General features: G+C 40.9%; 1 protein-coding gene across 4 annotated transcripts in view; it reads left to right on the top strand.

Annotated features, from left to right (window-relative positions):
- Window positions 1-7,654: 7,654 nt before the first annotated feature.
- LOC119651336 (probable multidrug resistance-associated protein lethal(2)03659) overlaps window positions 7,655-25,368 on the top strand; it is a 39,207-nt gene continuing 21,493 nt past the window's right edge. Inside the window, exons 1-2 of one of the 4 annotated variants that reach the window (XM_038054889.1) lie at window positions 7,655-7,928; window positions 22,107-22,228. In XM_038054889.1, the coding sequence (XP_037910817.1) occupies window positions 22,149-22,228 (80 nt within the window). In that variant the 5' untranslated portion in view covers window positions 7,655-7,928; window positions 22,107-22,148. Of the gene's footprint in view, window positions 8,334-21,945; window positions 22,229-25,368 lie in introns of all 4 variants that reach the window. The other 3 variants (XM_038054885.1, XM_038054887.1, XM_038054888.1) reach the window with 3 other exon arrangements.

Genomic DNA, 25,368 nt, shown 5'->3' with positions numbered 1-25,368 from the left:
GAACCCATTCTTCACATATAGTATTATCATTGAGCAATATTTATCCAACCTTCATCCGGATCGAGCAGGCGGCGCGAGACTTTGGGCTGCACATCAATGAAGGCAAGACAAAGTATATGGTGGCAACGTCTGCATCAAAAACCAACCAACCAACAACATCAAACCGCACTGGTCAATCGGGAAGAATAAAGATAGGAGAATACAACTTTGAGACCGTTGATAATTTCTCCTATCTACCAACCAATCAACCGATAACAGCTACGATGATGGAATCCGCGCACGGTTGCTGTCAGCCAACGGAGCCTATATCAGCTTACAAAAACTGTTCCACTCGAAACGTCTCTCCATAGGGTCAAAGCTCTTAGTGTACCAGTCCTCATGTATTCCTCGGAGACTTGGGTTCTTAGCAAGAAAATTGCGAACTCTTTTGCCTACGTGAGGACGGGCGATTCCGTAGCCTACATAACGACGAAATCTATGAGCGATACCATGACCGTCCGGTTGTGGATAAAATCCGGCTCAATAGGTTACGGTGGGCAGGTCACTTAATCCGTGTGGATGAGGATTATCCAACCCGGAAAGTCTATAAGGGCAATATCTATGGTAAAAAAAGAAGACGAGGCAGATCCTGCCTAAAATAGGGTAATGGCGTAGGTCAGGACGCCAGGCAGCTTTTAGGGATATCGAATTGGTGGACCTCGGCGCAAAACCGGTATTTCTGGAGTTCCTTACTAAGGCAGGCCTAGACCGGATACCGGTTGTTGCGCCGTTGATGATGATGATGATGAAGCCATGACTGCCTTGCATGCACCTCGCCATAGGTCTAAGTTCACTTTCTTGCATAATCTCTTGAAGTATCCAGTTTTACTTCTAGAGATGGCTTGCTATTCTTTCCTCGCCTTTTTATATTGTTTTTCCAACTCTTGAGATTCTGGCTAGTTCCTGCTACAGTGGCGAAAAAAAGCGTGCTCAAAGTTGTTAAAGAAGTTTTTCGTTCAAGAACGTATGTATTTTGAATCTTTATATTATATGTTTAGAAATGATTTTGTAAAATTTTATATAGAATATGAAGTGTAATTTTGATATTTAAAAAAAAGTTATCCTAAAGTAGCTACTTTAATTCTTGCTATTTTCGTCAATTTTTTGGGCGAAAAAAAAAAAACGTCTTTACTCCTTTAAAATACGATTTTTTACCAAAAACTTTAACAAAAATAGAAAAATAAGTAATTATGCAGCAAGGGAGTTAATAAGCCAAAAAGGAGACTCACTACAAATTCCGCCCATTCTTTCTCATTAGCGGTGTATTAGTAAGTTCTTTTTGTGAAATTATGTTTCCTAATCTTTTTGTCAACGGTTTCCCAGAGATGTTTGATGTGATTCAAGCCTGGGATTTGTGTAGGTCATTGAACGACGTTTACATGGTTGTCGGTCAACCAACTCTTCGTTATTTGATCCGAAAGCCTCTGATTATGTTTGTATATAAAAATTCAATCGTTGTTCAATTTGTCGCTGGAATGAGGTAGCATAGCTTCTGGTAATAAATTAAAGTATTTGGCTGGAGTTATTACATTCACCACCTTAAACACTGGACCAACTGTATCACGGGAAAAACAAGACCATATCACGATAGATCCCTGTTTGACCGCCAGCGATTGGAATTTGACGTCCTAACGTTTTTCAAAAGTCGAACATGAGGAATTCCTTCGGTTGAGAAGAGCATAGTTTTGATTAGTTAAACCATAAGATATGGCGGTCCAGTCTTTGACACTCCATTTAGCGTGCTCTTTCGCGAATCACAATCCGACATTAATGGCTTTCGAGTGAGCCGGAAAACAATGTGTTTCGCATGTTTAGACATACAACAACATAACATAATATAAATAAGACATAAAAAGAAGAAATTTCATTGTCCACCGCAAGATATTTCTAGCCGCACCTGTCATGACTCCCAGCTTCCACGAGTTGTCAGCCTAATCTGCGAGGCCATTTTAAACGGATCTTTTCACACAATACGGACAAGCAGACGACCCTAGGCCTCAGTTCGTCTGTTGGGACCTCCGGTATCCTACTTTCTTGCAGCTTGGTTCGTGTTACGGAATCAGACTGCGAGATGCTGAATTCTATAGCACTACTCTCTGATTAGACCCTTTGTATACGATTTTAGCGATAGAGGGCCTCAGCTTCTCGGGTAGTTGTTTTCTCACAGCAAAATAAATCAACAATAAACTAAGAAAATTGCTTTGAACACGTCTTTCCTCCGATAAATCAACTGTAAATTGGAACAAGTCGGAAAACCAGAAAGTGGACGCTTCAGGTATGAAAAATTTTGTGTATTTCTTTTATAAAAACATTTGAGTGGACATTTTTACCATCAGTACCTACCACGTAATATATACATATATTATGTGAGAATATTCACTTTCGCGTTATGCTGACATTCAAAATTTTGAATTTGCACAGAAGCCGCAAATTTGATAACTTTGTTAGTAACAGTGCGATTTCCACGGTAGGGTCTTGTTCTATGTTATTGCCTACATTGTTGCAAAATTTCATGATTTTAGGATGAACTTAAGGAGGGTTTTGCAGTCAATTACAAAAAATTATAGTAATATACTATTACTAACTTTATTTGAACAGATATCGGAATGGAGGGTATTTCGAAGCCTAGGTACCATATAGTTTATCGATTTTTTTTTTCAGATTTTTCGGTTTGGTCGTTTCTTAGGATGGGTCCATTAAAGAAATGAACACTTTTGACCGCCGCCCACTAAAAATAAGATCGGCTTCGGAAATTACTAACCGAGACCTTTCATTTGATACCCCACATGAGTATATTTAAGTAAAGAAATGTACACCTCCATTTGCATGTATGGGGACCCCCTTTGAGTTCAACGTAGAACTACATAACACACTGTATACGTAAACGCACAGAGTTCCCACCTTTTCACCAAATTTGGTGTCAATTGTTGTAACCCTTTCCGAGAAAAATGTGTGTGACAGACAGTAAATCGATTTTAATTTTGTTTGACAGAAAACTTTAAAAATTTTTTCGAGTTATTTCTTTTCGCCAAAAAAATTAACGAAAACGGCAAAAATGAAAGTAGTTACCTTTACCATACGACAACCTTTTATAAAAAATTCAAATTACAGATTTTATTCCATATAAAATATGGTATAAAATCACATATAAAAATATAATCTGCATTCGTTCTTGAACAAAAAAAAATCTTTAAGAACTTTGAGCATGTTTTCCTCACTGTTCGTTGATATTGGCTCTTAGCTTTAAGGCAAACAGGCAAATTGAAATAGTTATCGTTCCGATGCATGTAGTTCTTCTAAATAAAAATAAAACTAGGTAGCTTTCTCCTACTACAATATATTTTAATAGTACTTAAGTACTGAGGAAGAGAGTAAGTAGCTCTCGAAATACGTATTTACTAACTATTAAAATATATTGTAGTAGGAGAAAGCTACCTAGTTTTATTTTTATTTAGGCAAATTGAAATTCTTATGTTTCGCATTCCGCCACAAGTTGGGCACCTGTTTCCTGAGTTCAACACCCTACAGCACCTTTCCTTTTGCGTTTCCTATTGGCATCGTTTTCTAAAATAGTGTTTCTTCGAACATTTGCTTATCAAGTTGTTTGAATGTCTGAAGTCTGAAGTTTTCTCGAAAGATGCTGCCCAGATGTCGCTGTCGTTTCCCGTCTCCGAAAAGTATTGACATTGCTTCTATTTGCCAGAACCACATTTAGACGGTCAAAGGGTAGTATAGGTCCTAGGGCGAAACGTGGATTGGATCACGATTGAGCATAAAATCTGGGAAACGCCTGCTGAAACAACACCAATAGCTCTACTACCAAACCCTATCTCCACCTCCACGTGGTGTTCGCTGGGAGTTCTTCTTCATGAAAAACTGCAAACGGAGAAGGATGAAGGCGGGTCTCCCGCGCCTAAAAGCGGGACAAAATGTACCAACTGGTCCTCTAGGTTGGGGGTTCGGTAGGGCTGGCAACCGTACACAGAAAACCGATGTTACGAAGCCACAACAAGAGCCTCGGACAGGATGGATTTTACAACGACAAACCCGGCAACGACAAAGATTAACGATTTGCGCATTTTCTCATGAAACGTTCGCTCCCTGTACAAACCGAATGATGCTGGGCAGCTAGCCGATATCCTGTCCCAATAAAAGGCTGATGTGACAGCATTGCAAGAGATGCGATGGACACGGACCGATTTCCTGGAGAAGAGCCGCTACACCATATATTATAATGGCCACCTAGTAAACTATGTACTCGGAATAGGTTTCTTAGTCAGCCAAAAAATGAAACCTGCTGTTATCGGCTTTAAAAATATAATTATTATATATAATATAATGTCAGAACATATAAGGGGGCCAATATAGACACGGACCACTATCTCGTTGGCATAGTGCTGCGAGCTCGAATTACGACACCACCTACAATCTCCTCTGACAATCAGGTGGTAGTGAATACCGAAGTTATTCACAACACAGCCCTCCGCAACACCTATAAGAGGGAAATGGATGCCGCAAGAACCGTATTTAACAGAGATCCTGGAGATGAAGCTCATCAACAAATGGTACATCCACAAAGATACTTGGCCCCAGCCGCAAAAGGAGTTGGGTCAGCTGATTTGACGATGAATGTAAGCTAGCAACGGAACGGAAGAATGCTGCATTCTCCAAGAACGCGGGCACACGCAGAGACTTATCACGAACTCCGGCGAGCGGAGAAGCGACTTCACAGAAGTCTGGGAGAACAAACCGGTCTATGAACTCGAAAAGTACAGGGAGCAACCGCACCAGGGGCGCAAGTTTTACCAACAAGTCAGCAGGATGAAGCCTTATACACCTAGATGCTCATCCTGCCGAGACAAAGAGAGAAATCTGATTTTCGACAGAATGGGCATATTGGAGCGATGGGTTGAGTACTTTGATGAGCTACTGAACAACCAGAACATAGGCGAGTTGGAGGTCCCGCCAACTGAAGACGACGGACAAACACTGCCATTACCAACTATAGAAGAAACAGCCCGTGCAATTCATCGGTTAAAAAATTATAAGTCGCCAGGAGCCGATGGAATTACAGCCGAATTGGTTAAATATGGAAGCGATCAATTACACCAAGTGGTTCATCAACTAATGCTCAAGGTATGGGACAGGGAATCAATGCCTGACGACTGGCAACGAGGCATTATCTGTCTCATACATAAAAAGGTAGATATCACACAGTGCAGCAATTATAGAGGTACCACCTTGCTGAGTACCATCTATAAGATATTTTCCGTTATATTGCTAGGCCGGATAGCCCCATACGCCCAGAGGAGTAGGATCACTCTTAAGACCAGTCAACAACGGTCTACGACAAGGGGGTGCCCTATTATGTGTCCTTTTCAACCTGTCCCTGGAGAAAGTGATTCGCGATGCTGATGTAAATGCAAGAGGCACCATCCTCTTCAAGTCCACCCAACTACTGGCCCATGCTGACGATATCGACATCATGGGAAGAACGACGCGATACATACAAACTGCCTTCATCCAAATCGAGCAGGCGGCGCAAGATCTTGAGCTGCACATTAATGAAGGCAAGAGGACTACAATTTTGAGACCGTTGAAAATTTCTCTTATTTAGGGTCGAAAATCACAACTGATAACAGCTGAAATCCGCGCACGCCAGTCCTTATATATTCCTCGGAGACTTGGGTTCTTAGCAAAACAAACTGCGAACTCTTAGCCGCGTTCGTGAGAAGAATCCTCCGAAGAATTTTTGGCCCCTGCATGAGGATGGACGATTCCGTAGCTTACATAATGACGAAATCTATGAGCGATACCATGACCGTCTGATAGTGAATAAATTCGGGCTTAACAGGTTGCGGTGGGCGAGTCACTTAATCCGTATGGATGAGGATGATCCAGCTCGGAAAGTCTATAAGGGCAATATCTATGGCTGAAAAAGAAGACAAGGCAGACTCTGCCTGAGATGGAGCGATGGCGTACGTCAGGACGCCAGATAGCTTTTAGGGATATCGAATTGGTGGACTTCGGGACAAAACCGGGATGTCTGGAGTTCCTTATTATGGCAGGCCTAGACCAGATACCGGTTGTTGCGCCGTTGATGATGATGACATTTAGAAGTGGAAGTGCTTCAAGCATTTGTTTTACTACTACCTATATTTTCGGCACGGATAGTGAAATCGTCCCTTATTATTACTGGGTTGTGACAATTTGCTCCGGAAGCTCTTTTTGCCACCATCCAAACGGAGCGGGGGTTCGCGCAGTAACTGAATATGTGGATGTCGCCTACCTTACCTCGTGTAAATCCGCCCTCTGGGCTATTGCTCGTGTTTTCGATTGCTCGGTTTCTGCACGTCCAGATTGTCGCTTTGTCGCTTCTGTTTAATATAAAAACACCACTGTGGAGATCTTTGTAATATTCGCATACGATGGCAACGCCAATTTTACTTTCAAGAAGGCTTTGAGAGAACAGGTCTCAATCTACCTGGCAATGGTTTAAATTCAGTTGTAGGAACTTCATTTACGAAGTGCTGAAATCGCCTTCTTGAATGCCGGATGTCTGTAATTGTTTGTGATTTGGCCGAAGTTCTTCTCCTGTGTTTCTCTGCATAGCAGTCATTTGGGATTCCCAGTGCATTCTTTGGCAATATGTCCTCTGTTTGTTTGTCTGTCTTTATATTACACGCATCTTTCTCAAAAACGACTATTTGGTGGGAAGTTTTTTGCACCAAATATAGCTGCGTGTCCAATAAAAGGTATCGAATAGTACTTTTTGAAGGCAATGTTAGTCAATTACTTCGAGGACCCGTTCTCTGAATCTATTTAACAGGAATATCTGAAAAAAAATATGGTGGTCAGTGCCCATTCTATCCCTCAAAACTACTTGCTCCGCTCCGTTAAATAATAGTATATTTTTATATTTTGAAAATTTACTGCGAACCCTCCTTAAGTTTATAATAGGTTTGCAAAATTGCAGTAATATAAGTTTTAGTATGAGATATCATACTGAAAATTTTTGTGGAAATCCTACTTTTATTAACAAAGTTATAGTAAATCAAAGTTGTCACTATCCCATAAAATTACTGCCTCCCTAGAGATAAAATGCTAGGACCACATCGAGTATCGGGTGTGTTAAACGAATATATACTGCGAGTTATGTATAAATGGACCCATCGTCTACCTAAATATTCTTACATAAAATATCAACAAAACCCTTGCCCTTTCCACACAGCTTCCGGTTTCCCACTTGTTATTTATTATCATTTCAGGTGATTAATCCCTCCATCTGAACATCTCCCCAATGCGTGACTGCGACTCCAAGAAGACATTTCGCGGTATATGTACATATATGCATATGTAGCTACCAAGCTTTGAGGCTAGCATCTGTCTAGTCGCTTAATGCAAATTGCCGTCAAACTCTAGACACAAAGCATGTATGTATACCATATTATGCACTTCAATCTATATAAATGCGCTGAAAAGAAAATACCCGTTGATCAGGCGCACTACAAATAGGCTAAGAAATTCGTTCTTCAAGAAATTTTCTTTCCTAATGGTTACGTGAAAGTAAGTTTGCCGCTAGCAGCCTTTTCACTATGTCAGCTTCCCATATGATACCACAAACGCTTGCTTCTCTGCGCAGAGACAAACATTGTAGCTACAGAAACGGAGAGGAAAGATACTTCATGGGGTTCTCTCAGCTGTGGGCAATTGACCCACTGTGCTAACTTGGAATTTGACAGTACACGTGTATCTTTAAAGCTTACATCGAGAAACAATTAGATACAAATTTTAGCGATTCATCTCTCTAGAACGTCTCATCTGTTTGTCAAAGTATGGTCGGTCGTGCCGCTGAAAGAGCTCCAAAACTGGCTAAATAAATAGTGAAAGTGAGTTTGCCCCGGTGTAATAAATCCGATAAGAGAGTCGTTATCTAATGTTAGATTTACATGAAAGTGTTTTGTGTTGTGCTTCTGAGGAATGAGATAATAAAGCTATAAGTTTGTGCAATTCCGAGTCATCTGTTCTAGAATCTGCCTCAGTGGTCTATGACTCTCGATTAAGCCTAGAATGCGTATACTACATAGGCGTATATCCATGCATTGACTGGTTGAAATTGATTTTTCACAAAGAACATAGTTTCTACCATTAACGTACTGCTAACTACAACTCTAATTATAGACCTGATTTATGTAGATATATGTACAATCATACGTTCAGCAATTATGTTTCAAACACAGTTATACTGACGAGTATTCCCATAGATGCTAACCGTTCAAGATCACGCCAGAGAAGTATATTCAAAGGGACTTATCGGGTTGGGGAAAAGAAATGTCGTATTTGTGATCGAAATTTGAGGCTGCCCCGTTTTGTTAGAAGGCAATTTAATTATCCCCCATTATAAAACCCCCCCTTCTCATTTGCAAAAAACTCAGGCAGCCAGTTTTCGCACGCCTCTTTTGAGGCAAACTTAGCAGCACCAAGAGTGTTTTGCATGGAGCGGAAGAGATGGTAATCACTTGGTGCCAGGTCCGAACTATACGGTGGGTGCAATAGGATACCCCATCCGAGCTCCCGTAGCTCCTGACGGGTCATCAAAAATGTGTGAGGCCGAGCATTGTCCTGGTGGAACACAACACCATTCCTATTGACCAATTCTGGCCGCTTCTGGTCAATCGCCTGTTTCAAACGGTCAAGTTGCTCACAGTAGAGGAGGGTCTGTCCATAGTTGAGCAGCTCATAGTGGATGATTCCCTTCCAATCCCACCAAACATTCAGCAAAACCTTCCTGGCCGTCAATCCGGGCTTAGCGATGGTTCGGGTCGGCTCGCCGTGCTTCGACCACGATCTTTTTCAATGAGGTTGTCGTACGTGATCCACTTTTCATCACCAGTCACCATCCGCTTCAAAAATGGGTCGAATTCGTTCCGTTTCAGCAGTGCATCGTAGGCGTTGATCCGGTCCAAGAGATTTTTTTGCGTCAACTCGTGTGGCTCCCAAACAGCTTTTTTTGGAATCCAATCTTCTGCAAATGGTTCCAAACGGTTTTGTGGTCTATACTCAGTTTCTGGCTAATCGAGCACCAGAACGAAATCAATCGAACTAACGCCGAACCAACGCTGTGCGAACAGTTACAATATCGGGCCCATAAACTTCACAAATTTTTTCGGCCGCCTTCGTTGGATTTTTACCTCTCAGGTAGTAAAAACGTAAAATATGACGAATTTCTTGTTTGATGGACTCTATCTTTGACGCACTATAACTTGAGACTGAAACGTACGATCACAACCTTGTCAAAGATACACTTGCAGCACAAATTGTCGTCTTCAAATTGCCGTATAGAATGACCCGATGCAATGAGTACAACACAAGATATGTTTAAGTGTCGCCATCTATTGACAAAATACGGCATTTATTTTCCCCAAACCAATATTTTCTAAAAGCTAGATACTAAATCTATAGATGTTATAGATATTAAATCAGCTACTGTTAGGTGAATTTCATGTAACTTCCTATGACCCAGCGCCAGTTGTCCCTTGTAGAACAAACAAGTCGCAGACAGGAAAATGTCACTTAAGGTAGACCGTTTTTGGTACACGCCTGTTTTATAATACAGGAGGAGACAACCTGTTTATTTTAATGAGTTATAATGTGTGAGGGTGCAGTAAACTCACACGAAAAAGACAAGTTTGACCTAGTGGAAGTGTGTTCATGATGGCACTATTAAGCCCTACAGATATCGTGAACTAGATGGTACTTTAAGTATAACCTGTTAAAAAAAAACTTTTGTTATCTAAAAATGTTGGAAATCACCCATGCTGTAAACTCTGAAAATAGATATATGTATATAGTCAAAAAAAGTCACGAACTTTCCTCCCGCCCAACCAGATCGAGGGACGATTAACTTAAGGATGGGCTGAAGGCAACATCCAAAAGCCCGCATCACAGCGATGATCCGTTTCAGCATAGAGTTTGTGCGACCACGTGAAAATGTATTGCTACATTATGGTAGCCGCAAACAATTCAATTGGTGACGCGGATGCTCTTAGCTCAGGGACATTTAGATGTTAAACAGAAGATAGCGCGAACCTGGAGTAGGGACCACTAGGTGAAACTATACCACAAGTTGCAAGGATGACATCTCCATGTATAATTCGGCTCGTGGGTTGAGCGTCTTCACCACTTTATGTAAATTTTTTCTTGTCGCGGCTGGGATTCTGAATTTTTTATACTCTCCATGTCTGCTTCATATCGTCCTTCAGTTCCGGATTTCCTCCTGTCTTTCAACAGTGGTCCGGTCCAACGGTGTGACTACTTTGATTACGAAGCACGCTTGTTGTTCCTTAAGAAGCAGAACTAAATCGGGCTTATTGTGATCAATACTGTGATCAGTGGCTATGTTGTCATTCCACAGTAGCTTCGCCTGGTCATTTTACAGGATTCTTTTCCGAGTATACCTATAATAAGGATGGTAGTTTGCCACCAAGTTATACTTTAACATACGGTTTTGAAGGATAATCTATCTGGTATACTCGATAATTGTCAACATCCTGCGCGCAGATGATATGCGTTCTCTCTTCTTTATAGTTGCATAACTGCAGTTGGTGATTGGGGAGTCATTAATTTTTTAATTGGGAGCGAGGCATCATGAATTGAAGTGTGGAATGCTTCTGTCTCATAAAATAGTACACCATTAGTTAACCATTTGTTGGAGACTTCGATGCCAATGGCCGGTAACAACAAATTTCTAATATAACTTCCGAGAATAGGTTTCTCTTTCCATATGTCTATCTTCTGTTAGACTAAAGTTACATTCGACATGGGATCCCATTCTCTCCTTTTAAAATTCAAAGGAGATAATTTTTTTTCTATCATGATGGCAGCCTGATATCATTGAATTTTTATAAGTTGAAAAATGAGAACTAGGTTTTTTTCCTTATCCTGTAAATATTTTTATTTTTTCCCCGCATACGATCGTTTTGAGGACCACGTGTCTCCTTCTTCAGTGCTAGTACCTAATTAATTAATCTACCTTAAGCTACCCTTATTTATGTTGAAACTTTGTAGCTCTAATAATTAATTAAAAAAAAAAATGCACAAAAAGAATGCAGTGCAAAATTTCTAAATCACGAACCCTCCTTCCTCCCTAATGACGTGGGAAAATTATCCTCAATTTTTTGGCAGGTCCATTGTTTGCAAGAAGTACCCTTATACCCCTCTTCATGTCAACATACCGAAAATACATATACATAGAAGGACCAGGGTGACGAAGGTATTAATTGCAATGATCTCAAATTCTCCTAGCGTCTTAGATTTAACTGCCATAGCAAATGCTGTTGCTTGCAATATGCCTAGGTATTTGCTTACGTCGTTCGAATCAATACTTTCAATTTGGATGTCAATGTGGCTGTATCCTTCATTGGCGGTGTGGTGAATTGAATTGTTTTCATGCGGCATTTCTCCAAAACCAGCACCTTGCTGATATCCCTACAGATGATTTTCGGCAAGGCACGGTGTTGATTTTCGTCTTTCTCATACAGTTTCATTTTGTCAATATAGGTTTTGTAAGTCTAATTCAAAATTTTCCTGTTGGGGAAATCGGCCGTGGAAACTATTGTAATGCTTAAGACTGCTTATGGGGATGCTGCCTTAAGTAAAACCAGAGTTTACGATTGGTTTTCACGTTTTAAAAATGGAGAAATGTCTATTGAAGACCAACTTCGTTCTGGACGCCCCTCAACGTCAATGGATTAATGTAATGGATTACAAATGGGGGATGTAATGGATTACAAATTAATCTAGACTGCAGAAATCTTTCGTTTTTGGTGGACAAATGCTGCATTGATTAAAAATTGTTAATTACAGCCTCTTGAGTCTTTTGCGCATCCTATCAAGATGTTTTGAGATGTTCGCGCAGAGAACGCAATGGAAACTTTATAAATACATCCTTGTAAATTGTTGAAAGACAAGTAATTTGACGGCATTTTTGAAGGACAAGAGGCATATTGTTTCTTGGGGATGCGATAATAAGTTATCTTGTCCGCGAAAAGTGGTGGAACTACTTTCGGATCGACAATTATCTGATTAAGATCATTTGCCAATTCCATGTGAGTGCTCTTGAACAGCTTTAGCCAGATGTTATGAATCTTACTTCTTCCAACTACCTATTTCTTACGGGCTATTGCAAAGTCAACTTCGCGAATACATAAAGTGTAGGAGCCACGCTGTTTCTAAGTTACCACGGTTGGGTTAGCTCCAAATACTTCTCTAGAAGTCTGGTGTTACTTATCTGATCTGAGTTGGTGATAATAATAATAATCATTGGCGCAACAATCCATATTGGATCAGGGCCTTGAAGTGTGTTAGAGCACTTCATTCAAGACCGTAAGGGTCCACTACAGTACACTGTAGAAGGCTATATGGACAACATTGCGCTCGCCCGAGATTATTACTCTGATTTGACTCAGGTACTCATTCACAACTGAGTCGACTGGTATCCGACACCTAAGCACGATATAAATCACACTGATACCAGTAAGATTCGAACCGCGACCTTCCGTATAACAGCCTTGTGCTCTAACCACGCAGCTATCCGGAGAGTTGGTGATGCTTTTATAAAATCCTCTTTAGTTTTGGAAGAACAAGGTGTTGTCTGTGCTTCGTTGAAAACTTTTCTAATATCTCGGGATGCGATTGAAAGATACTGCAAGTTTCTGCTTCAACACCTTGATTGGTATATCATTGCTGAGCTGATTAAGTCCTTGAGGGTTTAACTTAATCCCATGGTCTTCTTAAGACACGGATTGATTTCGTGACCACAATCAGAGCCCCGCTGAGACAAGCAACAACGGTACCAGTCTATACCAAATGCATGGCTTAGCATTCATACTGGTGGATGCAAGACCTACCTAAATCTCTACCGAACTAACGAGTACGGCACTCGTGTTGAAACGCAACACCACGCGGAAGCCCGAAGGTCTCTTCTGGCTTGAGCATAACCAACAACCCCCATGGAGCTCCCACTAGGGAGCCAACCGAAAATAACCAAGCTGTACTCACATACAACGGGAGTTCACCCGAAGTATGAGAGTCCAGGGGCCATCTCGGTTTCCATGGTACCAGTATACCCCTGGTGAGGTTTGGTGACCAATTTGCCACTTCAGATGAGTTACCGTGCAGACTCGGATCTGATCGCCCTGATTAGACCTTTGGACCATTCGCCTATTGCATCACGGCCGGAAAACCAAAGTGAGTACAGCGTCTCCCGGTGCCACCACTATGGAGGTTCTCCTCGGCCACTTGGTTTTGTTTGGCCGACAGGGTTGCCACACTTAATCTCGGTGATAGATTTATTTTCAGGATGTGCCGTCGTCTTCCCACTACTGGGTTCATGGAGTACCTTATGGGTGGTGTATTTCGGTTTCTCCTTTGGTTAGTTCGGTTTGTTGATGATTCTACGCCGAACTAAAGTGAAGCTTCCAGGAAAATTTGTTGCCTAGTTGGATGGACAACTCGATTATTTTTCACTCAGTATTGATTGACAGAGTTTTGTTCCGGAACATGACTTACTTCCGGAAAAGGTGTTATAATTGCATCTTGTAGTCGACGTCTGCGCCATGCGGGATTTTATTCCAAATGCTGGCACAGTAATAGCCGCGGACGATAAAGCGATCGGTTTTATTCCCAGTGTGTTGCTGGAATCGCTGAACAGCTGTAAGTCCTTATAAATGATTATCGAGTTTTCGTTATCGGGACTTTGAACGCCTTTTTCCTAAAACAATATTTTTGGTGTACGCTATTGTGCTCTGTCAAAAGCCTGATCTGAATGGAGTCGCGAGGCTTTCAAATCACCATCTAGCGTAGCAACTCACCTTTGTTTTGGGCGGCCTTTTGGTCGTTTCCTATCGACTTCGATGTTCAGACCAATCTTGACAGGTAAATTCTCGTTATCTCAGATGACAACACCATCGAAGATACCTCTCTTGTAATTTCCCCATGATTGGTGCAAACCCTTATGAATCGCGGATATTCCCACATTTTTGAAACAAGAAACGGACTGGTCATTTAAAAGTTAGTTTTGGCAATTGCACTACTGCTATATGAGATGCTGTTGGTATAGAATATTCAGAGGCCGAATTCCGCAAGATTTTGTTTTCGAACTGGGAACACATTATACTGTACGAGTAAGATGCTAACATAGGCTCCTTCTTAGGTTTCATCAAACACGTTTTTCAGGTTGCAAATGCTATATTACCCGCCATCGTTGAATCGTAATTCTAGGAAAACAGATTGTATAAATTCTATTAAATTTCTTGGTAGTAAAGTGCAATTCCTTAGGAGACTAACGATTCTTCTGACTATTTCAGTTCAATTCGAATTCTGCCCTTCTGTCCGTTGTCCTATTACCCGATGGAAGCGGTCCTTTGGCAGAAAAGAGAATTGCAAAAACCTAGGAAATCAACCAGCTCACTTCTGAATTGTGCTTGTAAAAGCAATCTGAATGAAAACTGATTAAAATTCAGGAAATCCTAGCACGAACATGAGTGACTTTTAAGAATTGTGAAAGTTCGCAGTTAGAACATATTATGAGGTTGTGCAATCTCTAGAAGGGATAAGTCGACCCAGTTGAACTCTCTCAGCAAATCGGATGAGATTTTCATAAGCTCGAGTTCTGAAGAAGTACAAACCTTCTTAAAAGAACATCATCCGGGAGAACAGGTGACTGGAGTGGGAAGACGAGATTTAGGGGCTTCTGCAATAGGAATTAGAGCAGTGCGAAAAAGTAACAGCAATTAAATTATATATTTTTTTTGAGAATTGTGGGGTCCTAAGTACGCATCAACTTAATGCCGGACCGGACCAAATGGAGAGCAACTTACTCCCCCTTTTTTTGGTCCATGGACCCATCGTTTAGGGCTTAGCACCCAAACTTTAAAGAAAATGTCAGGCGATAATGGCTTTACGGTTTTTTACCAGGGCAGAGGCAAATCGTCAGACGCTGCCATTTTTTTTTTCATTTTATTTATTTCTAATTAGTGTCTTACATCTGATACATTTTGCTTAAAAGTAGCTTAGAATTAGCTTAGCTAGCTTAGAATTATTACAATGGGTGGCTATACCTTGTTTGGCCTACCCGACCTTCTCTGTAATTAACTTTATTGTGTAAAAACAAACTGTAATTTACAACGTTCCTTGGCTTTGTATTTAATTAAAACATTACTGAACCTATTTTCAAAACTGCGTCCGCACTAATGACGCGAGAAGGTTTTGTTTTACTTACTCAGACGCTGCCTCACTTCTGCCCTGGCAAGAAATCACAAAGCCGTCATCGCCTGACATTTTTTTTAATTACATTATCTTTTCAGTACTTCAAATACCTGGGAAAAGCGGCACCTATACAACGGCGCTTAGGGCGGGTGTAAAGCACCGAAAGCGAATTTAGGAAATATTTTTCTAGCATCTCTTGTTTTGACGACGTATCTATTTCTTGTTAGAAGGTTTAACTGGTTTTTTTGTATTGTCTGGGAGAGATGACCCTGAAACGCTTAGAACTTCACGCATGTTGAGCGCCACATATACAAGAAACTGCTGCCGTTATATGAAAACTAATACTAATATGCTTACCAGCGCGGAAAGTTTTGTGATTATGCTCTTCATTTCTCAACAACTTTGAAAGGAGAGTGCGCAATGCGGATTTTTGTGGAAATTGAAAGGGCTTTGGAGATTTGAATTCAGTTTCTGTAATGCCTTCTCATTCTTAGATCTCGCTAGAGGTCTCTTTGGTAGAAGATATGAAGTTAGAAAATACGGCACGACATACTAAGGGTGTCTACACCGATGGCATCAAAAATAGGACAGGAGTTTATCTTTCGGATAAAAATTAGAAGTGAACCTTTTTCTTGGGATAATTTGCAGTGTTCTTTGAGGTTGAAATGTTTGCGATCCTAAAATCGATAACTCGGGTGATGAAGAAGCGATTGAAGGACACGCGGCAGTTCAAGTGGAGCTTATTTATCATATAATGCTGAAAGCACCAATAAAATTTTAATATTCAACTCTCCATCAGTCATTGCTATAAAAGATCAGTTTGGCATAATTTTTTGCAGCTGGATAGAATCTGGATGCACATTGAATGGATTCTAATTTTGGAAAAGTTTAATTCTGAAGTGAGGATCCCTACTATCCGAAAAATTGATTTCACCATACCAACTTTGCCCAGATGAACCACGGTGTCATTTGCCCAAAAATACCATGCACGGAACATGTGCAGTTTTTTTGTGTGAATAGTGTATTCCGGTTTTTCGTCTCCTCTGACTAGGAACGGGTACATATTCAATAATTTTGAAAACTATTGTACTTGAGAAGTATGCCAGGTATGTAAATTGTAAGAAGGATCTCGGGACTACATTCCACTGGAAAGTTTATGTGTAAAGTCTGTTACCAGTGAAGGGATTTTGAGAGTATGTAAGATTCTCTTTGGTGTATATAACTGGAATGTTGGTTTTATAATTGTTAGTGACAATATATCTACCCTTTTCCAAAGGCATTCCGATGATTCATACAACAGGAATTTTATTTAATTAATTTTTCAAATAAATATTTAAACATCGTCCATAAGGAGGTCATGGTCTTTTCTAATAAATAATTTACTGTGAACTTTTCGTGAAGTATCTTAAGTGTGTGTGCTGTGATTCTTTAAGGATACCTGAAATTTATATTTTTGTAAGTAAAGTGCCAATTAAAGCGCATATAATCTGATGAGGATGTGAGAAAATCAGATTTCAAATGTGCAGTGGATGGCATGACTGTGAAACTACTATCAAAGTTAGAAGATACATAGATAGAGTAACTGAAGAGTCGTTTTAACATAATTCGAATAACGGGCCTATCATGAGTTAGCATTGCATCATAATATATGTATCTATTCGAAAAGATACGTTTTTAAGATTTTGTGTGAAAGAAAACCTTATTAAAATGAATTCATTGTCTTTCTGTTTGCCTGTCAACGAGATTTATTCCAAAAGGGCGGGAGCAATCATCACGAAATTCCTAAATTTCTTTCTAAATATGGTCTGCGAATCGCTATAAGTGCAATGAGTGGCACCATCCTGTGTTGGGTTTAAGGGGGGGGGGGGGGGGGGAGGAGAACATTTTTTCCACAATATGGCCAGTTAGGATATCGGACGAAAAGGCTCAATTAGTTCTTTTGATGATCATCCTTTTTCACATATTGGGTCAAAAACAGGGGAGTGAGGACTCAAAATATGTGCCCCAAAAAGTGAAACAGGTCTCGTTCTCAGAACCTATCCAACCGAAGAATCACGACAAAATCGCAGTAATGCATCTATATAAAATCTAGGCCTCAAAAAACATCCTATTACGATATTTGGTCAAATAAAGTTAATAATAGCATATAACTATAGAAATCGACTAGCCACAAAAATCTCGATGGATATATATCTGCATTAGCATCAGCGGTATCCGTAAGTGCAACGTTTATTTGTATTGTTCATTTTTTTTTTCCGAGTTGTCACCTAATACTCCTAATACTAGCACTAAGTACCAAGCATTTAGGCTCCGACGATCCTACCTACTTAAATTATAAAGGGGCGTTGGCCGGTGGTATGTTAATTGGAGAATTCATCGAGAACTCGCCGCAACATCCAGTACGTATGCAGAATGGTGTACTTCTGCATGGTTTTAATCAGACTGTGTGAGAGTCCCACGACATTAAGAGAAGAATTGGGGTTTTTAGTTACAATACCTGTAGCTGAAAATATTATGTGAACTACAACCACTCGCTCGACTACGCCGTCCTAAATGGCGCACATGAATCCATCCGTCTTAGCAAAGAGCTCCCCAGAACACAGCCATCTGCTCAACAAATGTAAATTGTCAAATAGCTGCCAAAGACAATTCATGTGTTTACCGCGCATTGCCTCAGAGTATTTAAAGGTCAATCCTTCAAGTTAAGTGGAGTCAGTCCGCAGTCTGCCTTATAGACAGCCGCATAAAAGGGATTCGCCTCGCCTTTGCTGTAAAAATAAGCGCGCAGAGAGTCGACTTGGCGGTGATGTTGTGCCGTCACGTCAACCACACCCCTACCTTCGATGTCACGAGGCAAGTTTATCCGCTCCATGGCAGAGTTTGGATGATGCATTCGAAATTTGGACATAGTAGTCTGTATCGACTGCTGTATATTTTTCAGATTGGTCTTCTGCCACGGCAATATTCTGATTGCATAAGCCAATGAAGGGATAGCGAATACATTCAATGCGCTTATCTTGTTTTTCCCCGAGAGGTGTGATTTCAGTACCAGTTTCACACGTCGCGGGAATTCGAACAGCAAAGCATCCTTCAGATCATCAATTAGAGCATGGCATTGTTGCAGAATTCCTAGGTACTTATAGAAGTCTGCTTCGATGTGGATGTCATAAATGCTATGTCCGGGATGTGGCTCGTGATGACCTTTGTGGACGGCTTGGATTCGACAAATTTAAATCCATCCGAATACCACGGCTGAGCATGACTATTATTCGCAAAAGGCTTCTAAGATGGTCATAAGTACCAGCATACAGCGTGATGTCATCTAAATGCATCAAGGGTGTCAGCTGGCACTTAATACGTACGCCACATGTGATTGCAAAACCATACCCTCTAGCATCATTCAGTGCCATGTAAAACCAAAGGGACTCAACGAATCCCCCTGAAAGATACTTCTCCGGACACGGATGGGCTCTGAGTTATTGGCACCCTCAGATGAATGCATTGATAAAGTGGTATGACTGTCGCCAAAAGCTTTATTAGTTTGGGATCAATGCGATACAGACGTAGGACATCGATTAACTGATACGCCGATAGCGATACGCTGTCGAAAGCCTTGGCATAATCGATATAGTGACTACAGAGGTTTTCTGGGCTCTTAATGCCAGGCGCATTGGCATGGCGGGTGCCTTCGGCGGTGATCTACTCAGCATGCTCAGCATAGTGGGCGGGTAACCGCCAAAACCCAAACCAATATTCTTTCGCTTCCGTTAAATTGTGCTGTCTGGATGCTCTGCTGGGATTCGTTGAGTGATTTGAAAAAACTCCGCTGGTTTCTTGCGTAAGTTGCATTCTGGACACGTCTGGAGTGACTTTCGTCATACCGTCGTAACCGACTGCTTCTGACAGAAAGTATCTGCTTTAGTGTGTCGAGAATTTCAACTATGAGTGTTTCACTGGGATGGCATAGTTCCTGTAAACCCTCTGTGCTTCACTTCTCATCTGACTGGCATGTCAGAGCTGATTTGGATCAGCTTAGCAATGTCCTGCCTTAGTGAGTCCCGCCGAAGTTCCAGACGGATTTTCCATGGTGGATCTCTTCTAACGTGAAAGCGAATTTTCTGACCGTGTAATCTGCCGTAAGTGCACCATAACATACAAGTGATTGTAGTTGCAGCAGCGACATATCAGCGCACAGCCGAGATGCAATCTCATCATTGATTTGAGATAGAACTCTCGGAGTTAATGGAGATGTATAAAGCCTGGGAATACCTGGAATATGCAAAGGATCCATATTCGAGAATTCTATACACACTCTTTGGAATTCGTCCTGAACCTCAGCGGAAACTTTAGCTAGACGGGGACAAGAATGCGGCGTGTTGTTGTTTATGCCGCCTCCTCTGCCACCATCGACTTTCGGTCACCTGTTTCCGCGATGACCTTTGCTTATTGTATTAACCTCCTTTTTTTATTGCAGTTAACACCTTCCTAAATTCAGGGCATTTACCATTTCTGGTAATATATGGAGTATTCCGTCCCTCCTTTCCTTGGCACAAAATGTATTTATTTCCCTATTGGCAATATGTCCTTTCTCCCCACAACTTCGACACCGATCAGGTTGGTTAATGCTGCTAGTGAATGCCTTCCAGGCGTTTGAAGTGTCTTTTCAGTCAGATTTGTTCCCTTAGACGGTAAACAACTATGATCATAACTTTTGCGCTGCCTCCACTGGAAGTCGCATTGTGCTCGTTTGAGTACTGAGATCATCATCATCTCCGAATTCCTTCAACTTGTTGTTTCAAAGAAGTGCCGATTTCTTCACTGGATGTCACCTTATCGAGATCCTGGCACTGTATAAAGATCTTATGTTTTTGGAAACGTGCCATGAGATTCTCCCCGAGGGAGTCAGTTCTTCTATGCTAGATTTCTTCAGCTTAAACATGAGATCCGCTTGCTGGGTATTTCGGATTTTCTTGACATTTCCGCTTAGCTGTATTAGGTCGGCCTTTTACAGACTTCTTCACCTTTATCGTTTACTGAGCTTCCATGAACTTTCTCTTTTGCCGTCTTTGGCAATAAACGAGATCTTAAAATTGATGAGCTTCCCGTTAATGGGTATATTTTCTAGTCATAGAGTAAATCTTGAGCACATGCAGTGGGTGTCGAAATCGCCTTGTTTGGTCAGCCATTTCCTTTCAGTCTATCATTCTTTGCCTTTGCTGTTGGTGTTCTAGCCAGAGTTGTGCTCCGTTTGAAGACTGCCTTCTCCAAATCTAAAACGCCTGTAGTATGCCATGGTGGCCAAGTTGTCCACAACGGAGGCACTGCGGCCGAGGGATATCGACGGCAGAAGTTCGCTCACTCACTCCCAAAAGCCGCCGGTACTGGGGCTCCGAGCCCCTGCATCGTCAGTTTCCTCTTTCTCTTTCCTTCCATTTGATGAGCAAACACTAGCTCATCCACAGCCAGACAAGAAAAGTACAAGATCACGTATTAACACATCAATAGGTGTGCCCCTAACCGTCCTCTGATGGGAGGACTGGTCTGCCTGCTTATTTCTCGGTCTGCCTGTCACTCCCATTTTCCCCGAAACGATTACTTCTATTGATATGAAATGCTGGGAAAGTGGAAATGGTGAATCTCCTCGCATGTAATGAGTAAAATCGCTCTACGTTGAGTTCAAAGGGGTTCCCGTACACGCGAAAGGGGGCGGTACAGTTTTTTACACCGATTGTAGTCATATGCAATATTAAATGGAAGGTATCGGTTAGTACTTTCCTTTCCTGGCCTCATTTTTGACATTTAATAAAAGCCGGAGGAGGCGGGAATTGGAAATTGATAATATCATCCACGGACTCATTTAAAGAAGCTACTGAACCGAAAAATCTGAAAAAGTTACGAAGCTGCTACTGCTGCTGGTAGTGTAGGCCTCAAAACCGATATTTGTTAAGAATAGTTTATTACTCTATTAATTTTCTATACTTTTTAGAAATTGACTAGAAACCCCGAAGTGATGACTATTTCTAATTTCGTATATTGTTATTATGTTAATTGCAGATGTCTGACACTGAACAAAGTTTGCCATGCTCTGTTAATTTCTTCCTTATATCATAGTTATAAATCTTCCTTATCGTCGAGACACTTATTAAATTTGTTATAGAAAGATATCTTGTTCTGTGCAATTCTGCTGTTTTGATATTCTTTTGAAATTGCCATCATTGTTTGACTAATATACACATACTCGTATAATGGGCATTCGTTGTCTCGGACTTCCAGATACTTTTTTGTGAATTTCAATAGACGACCGGCGGCACATCATATCTGAAATGTATCTTTTTTTGTAAACAGATAACAGATAACTTGAAGAGCTGCATTCTAGCGTTAAATATTTAAGCTTAGCTTTGGCGCCCGGTAAAATATTTTTCCCCCCAGTCGACGCCACCGGCATGTTTGCCATTCTGTGTTTCAGCTTCCTCGCGATTTGTGATTCCAGTCACATTATGAAGTCACGGCTTTCAGTATAAACATACATATTTATGGGTAGTTTTGTGTATTTTACTTGCGGAGTGATTTGCAGAATCTTCATTGATTACTCAGTCTAATTTCACGCATGGGGGGTTCCTTTCTTATCTTATTGGAAAGCTCCTCATTTTAATATAGAATTTCACAAGATTGGAGAAGTAGATTGAATTTATATCTTTTGTGTTTCCGTGATATATCTTCCATACATGGTGATGTGAAAAGTGTTTTAAAATATGAAATAAACATTTTATGGATGATAAATGTGAATGTGGTTTTTCCAGTAGAATGTTTTAGATAGTGTCATCGTTTCCAAGAAGTTCATAATGAATCGGACTAGAAAAACCTGTGGAAGTGCTCCGAATCCTGTACTTAAAGCGAATGCCATCTCCAAGTGGACCTTTTGGTGAGTATAAGCATGCGTTTTAGGACTACCCCACATTAGTAGCTTCTCATATTGGTTTGATTTAATTCTTACTTGCTTTTAATACACATTTCATCATTTGGTATCTACTGCTTCATAATTGATTGATTTTCAACACAATGTAATTAAGCAACTTGTGGTTTCCCATGGGTTTCGTTACCATACATTTCGGAGCTGATAAGTACTTATTATTACTAAGTATTTTGTGCGAGCAAGCGCTAGAACGCACGAACACAATGGCAACGGACGTTTGAGTCATGACCTGAATATTATTCGATGTTAGCTAATCACTGCAGAATTGAACACAAAGCATCACAAACATTTTCTACTCAACTCCTGAATTTATTTCCCATAACTCAAAGATCTCTGTGCTTATCTCTTAGATTTTCCAGAATTTATGCGCGAAACCCGAAGCAACCAAAGCTACATTTGTATAGTGTTGGATACAAACATCCGTTATGGGGTGTTATTCCTTCCATTAAAATTTTGTCTTGAGTACCCTTTTGTACCTTCCCTTCCTTGTATTCCATCGTCAAAGATATTAAAATCATGAATGGAAAGATATCCAGTTTTCTCTTTACTTTTATCATAAGTTGTCTGTAAACAAACGCGTTTCCGGAATGGTAACTACAAAGATCGCGTAAGATTTATGTATACATATGGAATCACTACATGTTCTACTGGTTGGTGCGAATAAACAAAGGAGATAGGTATGATAAGATACTCAGACACAGAACGCAGACTTCAGCTTATTATGTCCATATTTATGTGGGTGGTAATATTTACGGAAGAATGGTGCATACCGAGTTATGTTACATTCTCAAAGAATGCGGGCACGCGCAGACACTTATCACGAACTCCGTCGAGCGGGGAAGCGACTTCACAGATGGAAAAAGGAAGCCTGGGAGAACCAACAGGTCTGTGAACTCGAAAAGTACAGGGAGCAACCGCACCAGGCGCGCAAGTTTTACCAACAAGTCAGCAGGACGAAGCCTTATACACCTCGATGCTCATCCTGCTAAAACAAAGAGGGAAATCTGATTTCCGATAGAATGGGCATATTGGAGCGATGGGTTGAGTACTTTGATGAGCTACTGAATAACCAGAACATCGGTGAGTTGGAGGTCCCACCAACTGAAGACGACGGACAAGTACTGCCACCACCAAGTTTAGGAGAAAGAGTCCGTGCAATTCATCGGCTAAAAAATCATAAGCCGCCAGGAGTCGTTAGAATTACAGCCGAATTGGTTAAATATGGAGGCGACCAATTATACCAAGTGATTCATCAACTGATGCTGAAGGTATGGGACAGCGAATCAATGCCTGACGATTGGCAACGAGGCATTATCTGTCTCATACATAAAAAGGGAGATATCACACAGTGCAGCAATTATAGAGGTATCACGTTGCTGAGTACCATCTATAAGATATTCTCCGCTATCTTGGTAGGCCTGATAGCCCTATACGCCCAGAACATCATCGGCCCATACCAAAGAGGCTTCACTGCAGGCAAATCAGCAACACATCAGATTTTCTCTGTGCGGCAAGCGATGGAAAAACTGTTGGAATATGGACAACAGTTGCACCATCTATTCATCGACTTTAAAGCCACCTATGATAGCATAGCCAGGGTAAAACTGTACACGGCCATGAGAGAATTCGGTATCCCGACGAAATTAATAAGACTGACTAGGCTGACTCTGACCAATGTGCGAGGCCAGATAAAAGCAGCAGGATCACTCTCAAAACCATTCGACATCAACAATGGTCTACGACAAGGGGATGCTCTCTCATGCGTCCTCTTTAACCCGGCCCTCGAGAAAGTGATCCGTGATGCTGATGTAAATGCAAGAGGTACGATCCTCTTTAAATCCACCCAACTACTGGTATATGCTGACGATATCGACATCATGGGAAGAACCACCCGAGATGTACAAACTGCCTTCATCCAGATCGAGCAGGCGTACATTGAGGCAAGATCTTGGGCTGTACATCAATGAAGGCAAGACAAAGTATATGGTGGCAACGTCAGCACCGAAAACCAACCAATCAACAACATCGAACCGCACTGGTCAAACAGGAAGAAGACGAGACAGACCCTGCCTAAGATGGAGCGATGGCCAGGTCAGGACGTTAGACAGCTTTTAGGGATATCGAATTGGTGGACCTCGGCGCAAAACCGGGAGTCTGGAGTTTGTTACTAAGGCAGGCCTAGATCGGATACCGGTTGTTGCGCCGTCGATGATGATGATGGTAATATTTAGAATGTTATGACATATGGAATCACTTAGTTGTCATTCTTTAAGACTAAATAAAAACTAAGATCTATTCTTGAATTATCATACTAACGAGGCTTTTTGCTAGTTGCTTTAAGATTCGTTTGAAATTTCTCAGAAGATTGGGTTCTTCTACGGCAATGGTTGAATTTGCAATCCCACCTCTGGCTTGGTGGGGGTATAAAGGAGACAAGAAAGATTCTTTTTTTAAACCCCAGTGAAAAATCGTGGCGGTTATCCCCCTTAAGAAGTGATAGTAATGATGATATTACATGGAAAAGTTTGGATATTCAACTACTATCATAAAGGTAGGGTTTAGCGTTCAGTCCGACCTACGGAGCGGGTGGGGAGGATATTGAGGGAGAAGAGGAAGGTCTCTTCTCTCTAACTCTGTTAAACAATCGCGGCGTACATAGGGTAATTTTGCCGATCTAGTCGGACAAAATTATTTATTTAGTTTACATTGTATTATTTTTTACAACTCCGTGATTGGCTTTTTGTCAATGAAATTATTTCTCAAATAATGATTTAACCTTCGCCGGTTCTTTGTATAAATTTTACACACCTTTGAATTTTAAAATGATATTTATCTGTTATAACTTGGCGAAATTTTGACGTATAGTAAAAATCGTATACAAAATTTATGTTTTTGGTATCTATTTCTATGGTAGATGCCACTGGTAAGCTATAACAAAATTTGCCTAATCAGTGGAAATATTACACAAGGTTTACGCAAATCACTTTAGTAAAATTTCCTTTTTCTTTGCGAACTACCACAATACATTGTAATGGACCTAGTGGAAAAAGGAGGATCAGACGATCATCTTGAGTGGCCGAAGACGGCCT

The sequence above is a fragment of the Hermetia illucens genome, chromosome 3 (genome assembly GCF_905115235.1).
Source record: "Hermetia illucens chromosome 3, iHerIll2.2.curated.20191125, whole genome shotgun sequence".
Lineage (NCBI taxonomy): Eukaryota > Metazoa > Arthropoda > Insecta > Diptera > Stratiomyidae > Hermetia > Hermetia illucens.
The sequence above is the reverse complement of the archived record's forward strand: the minus strand, read 5'-3'. Positions and strand labels throughout refer to the sequence as shown.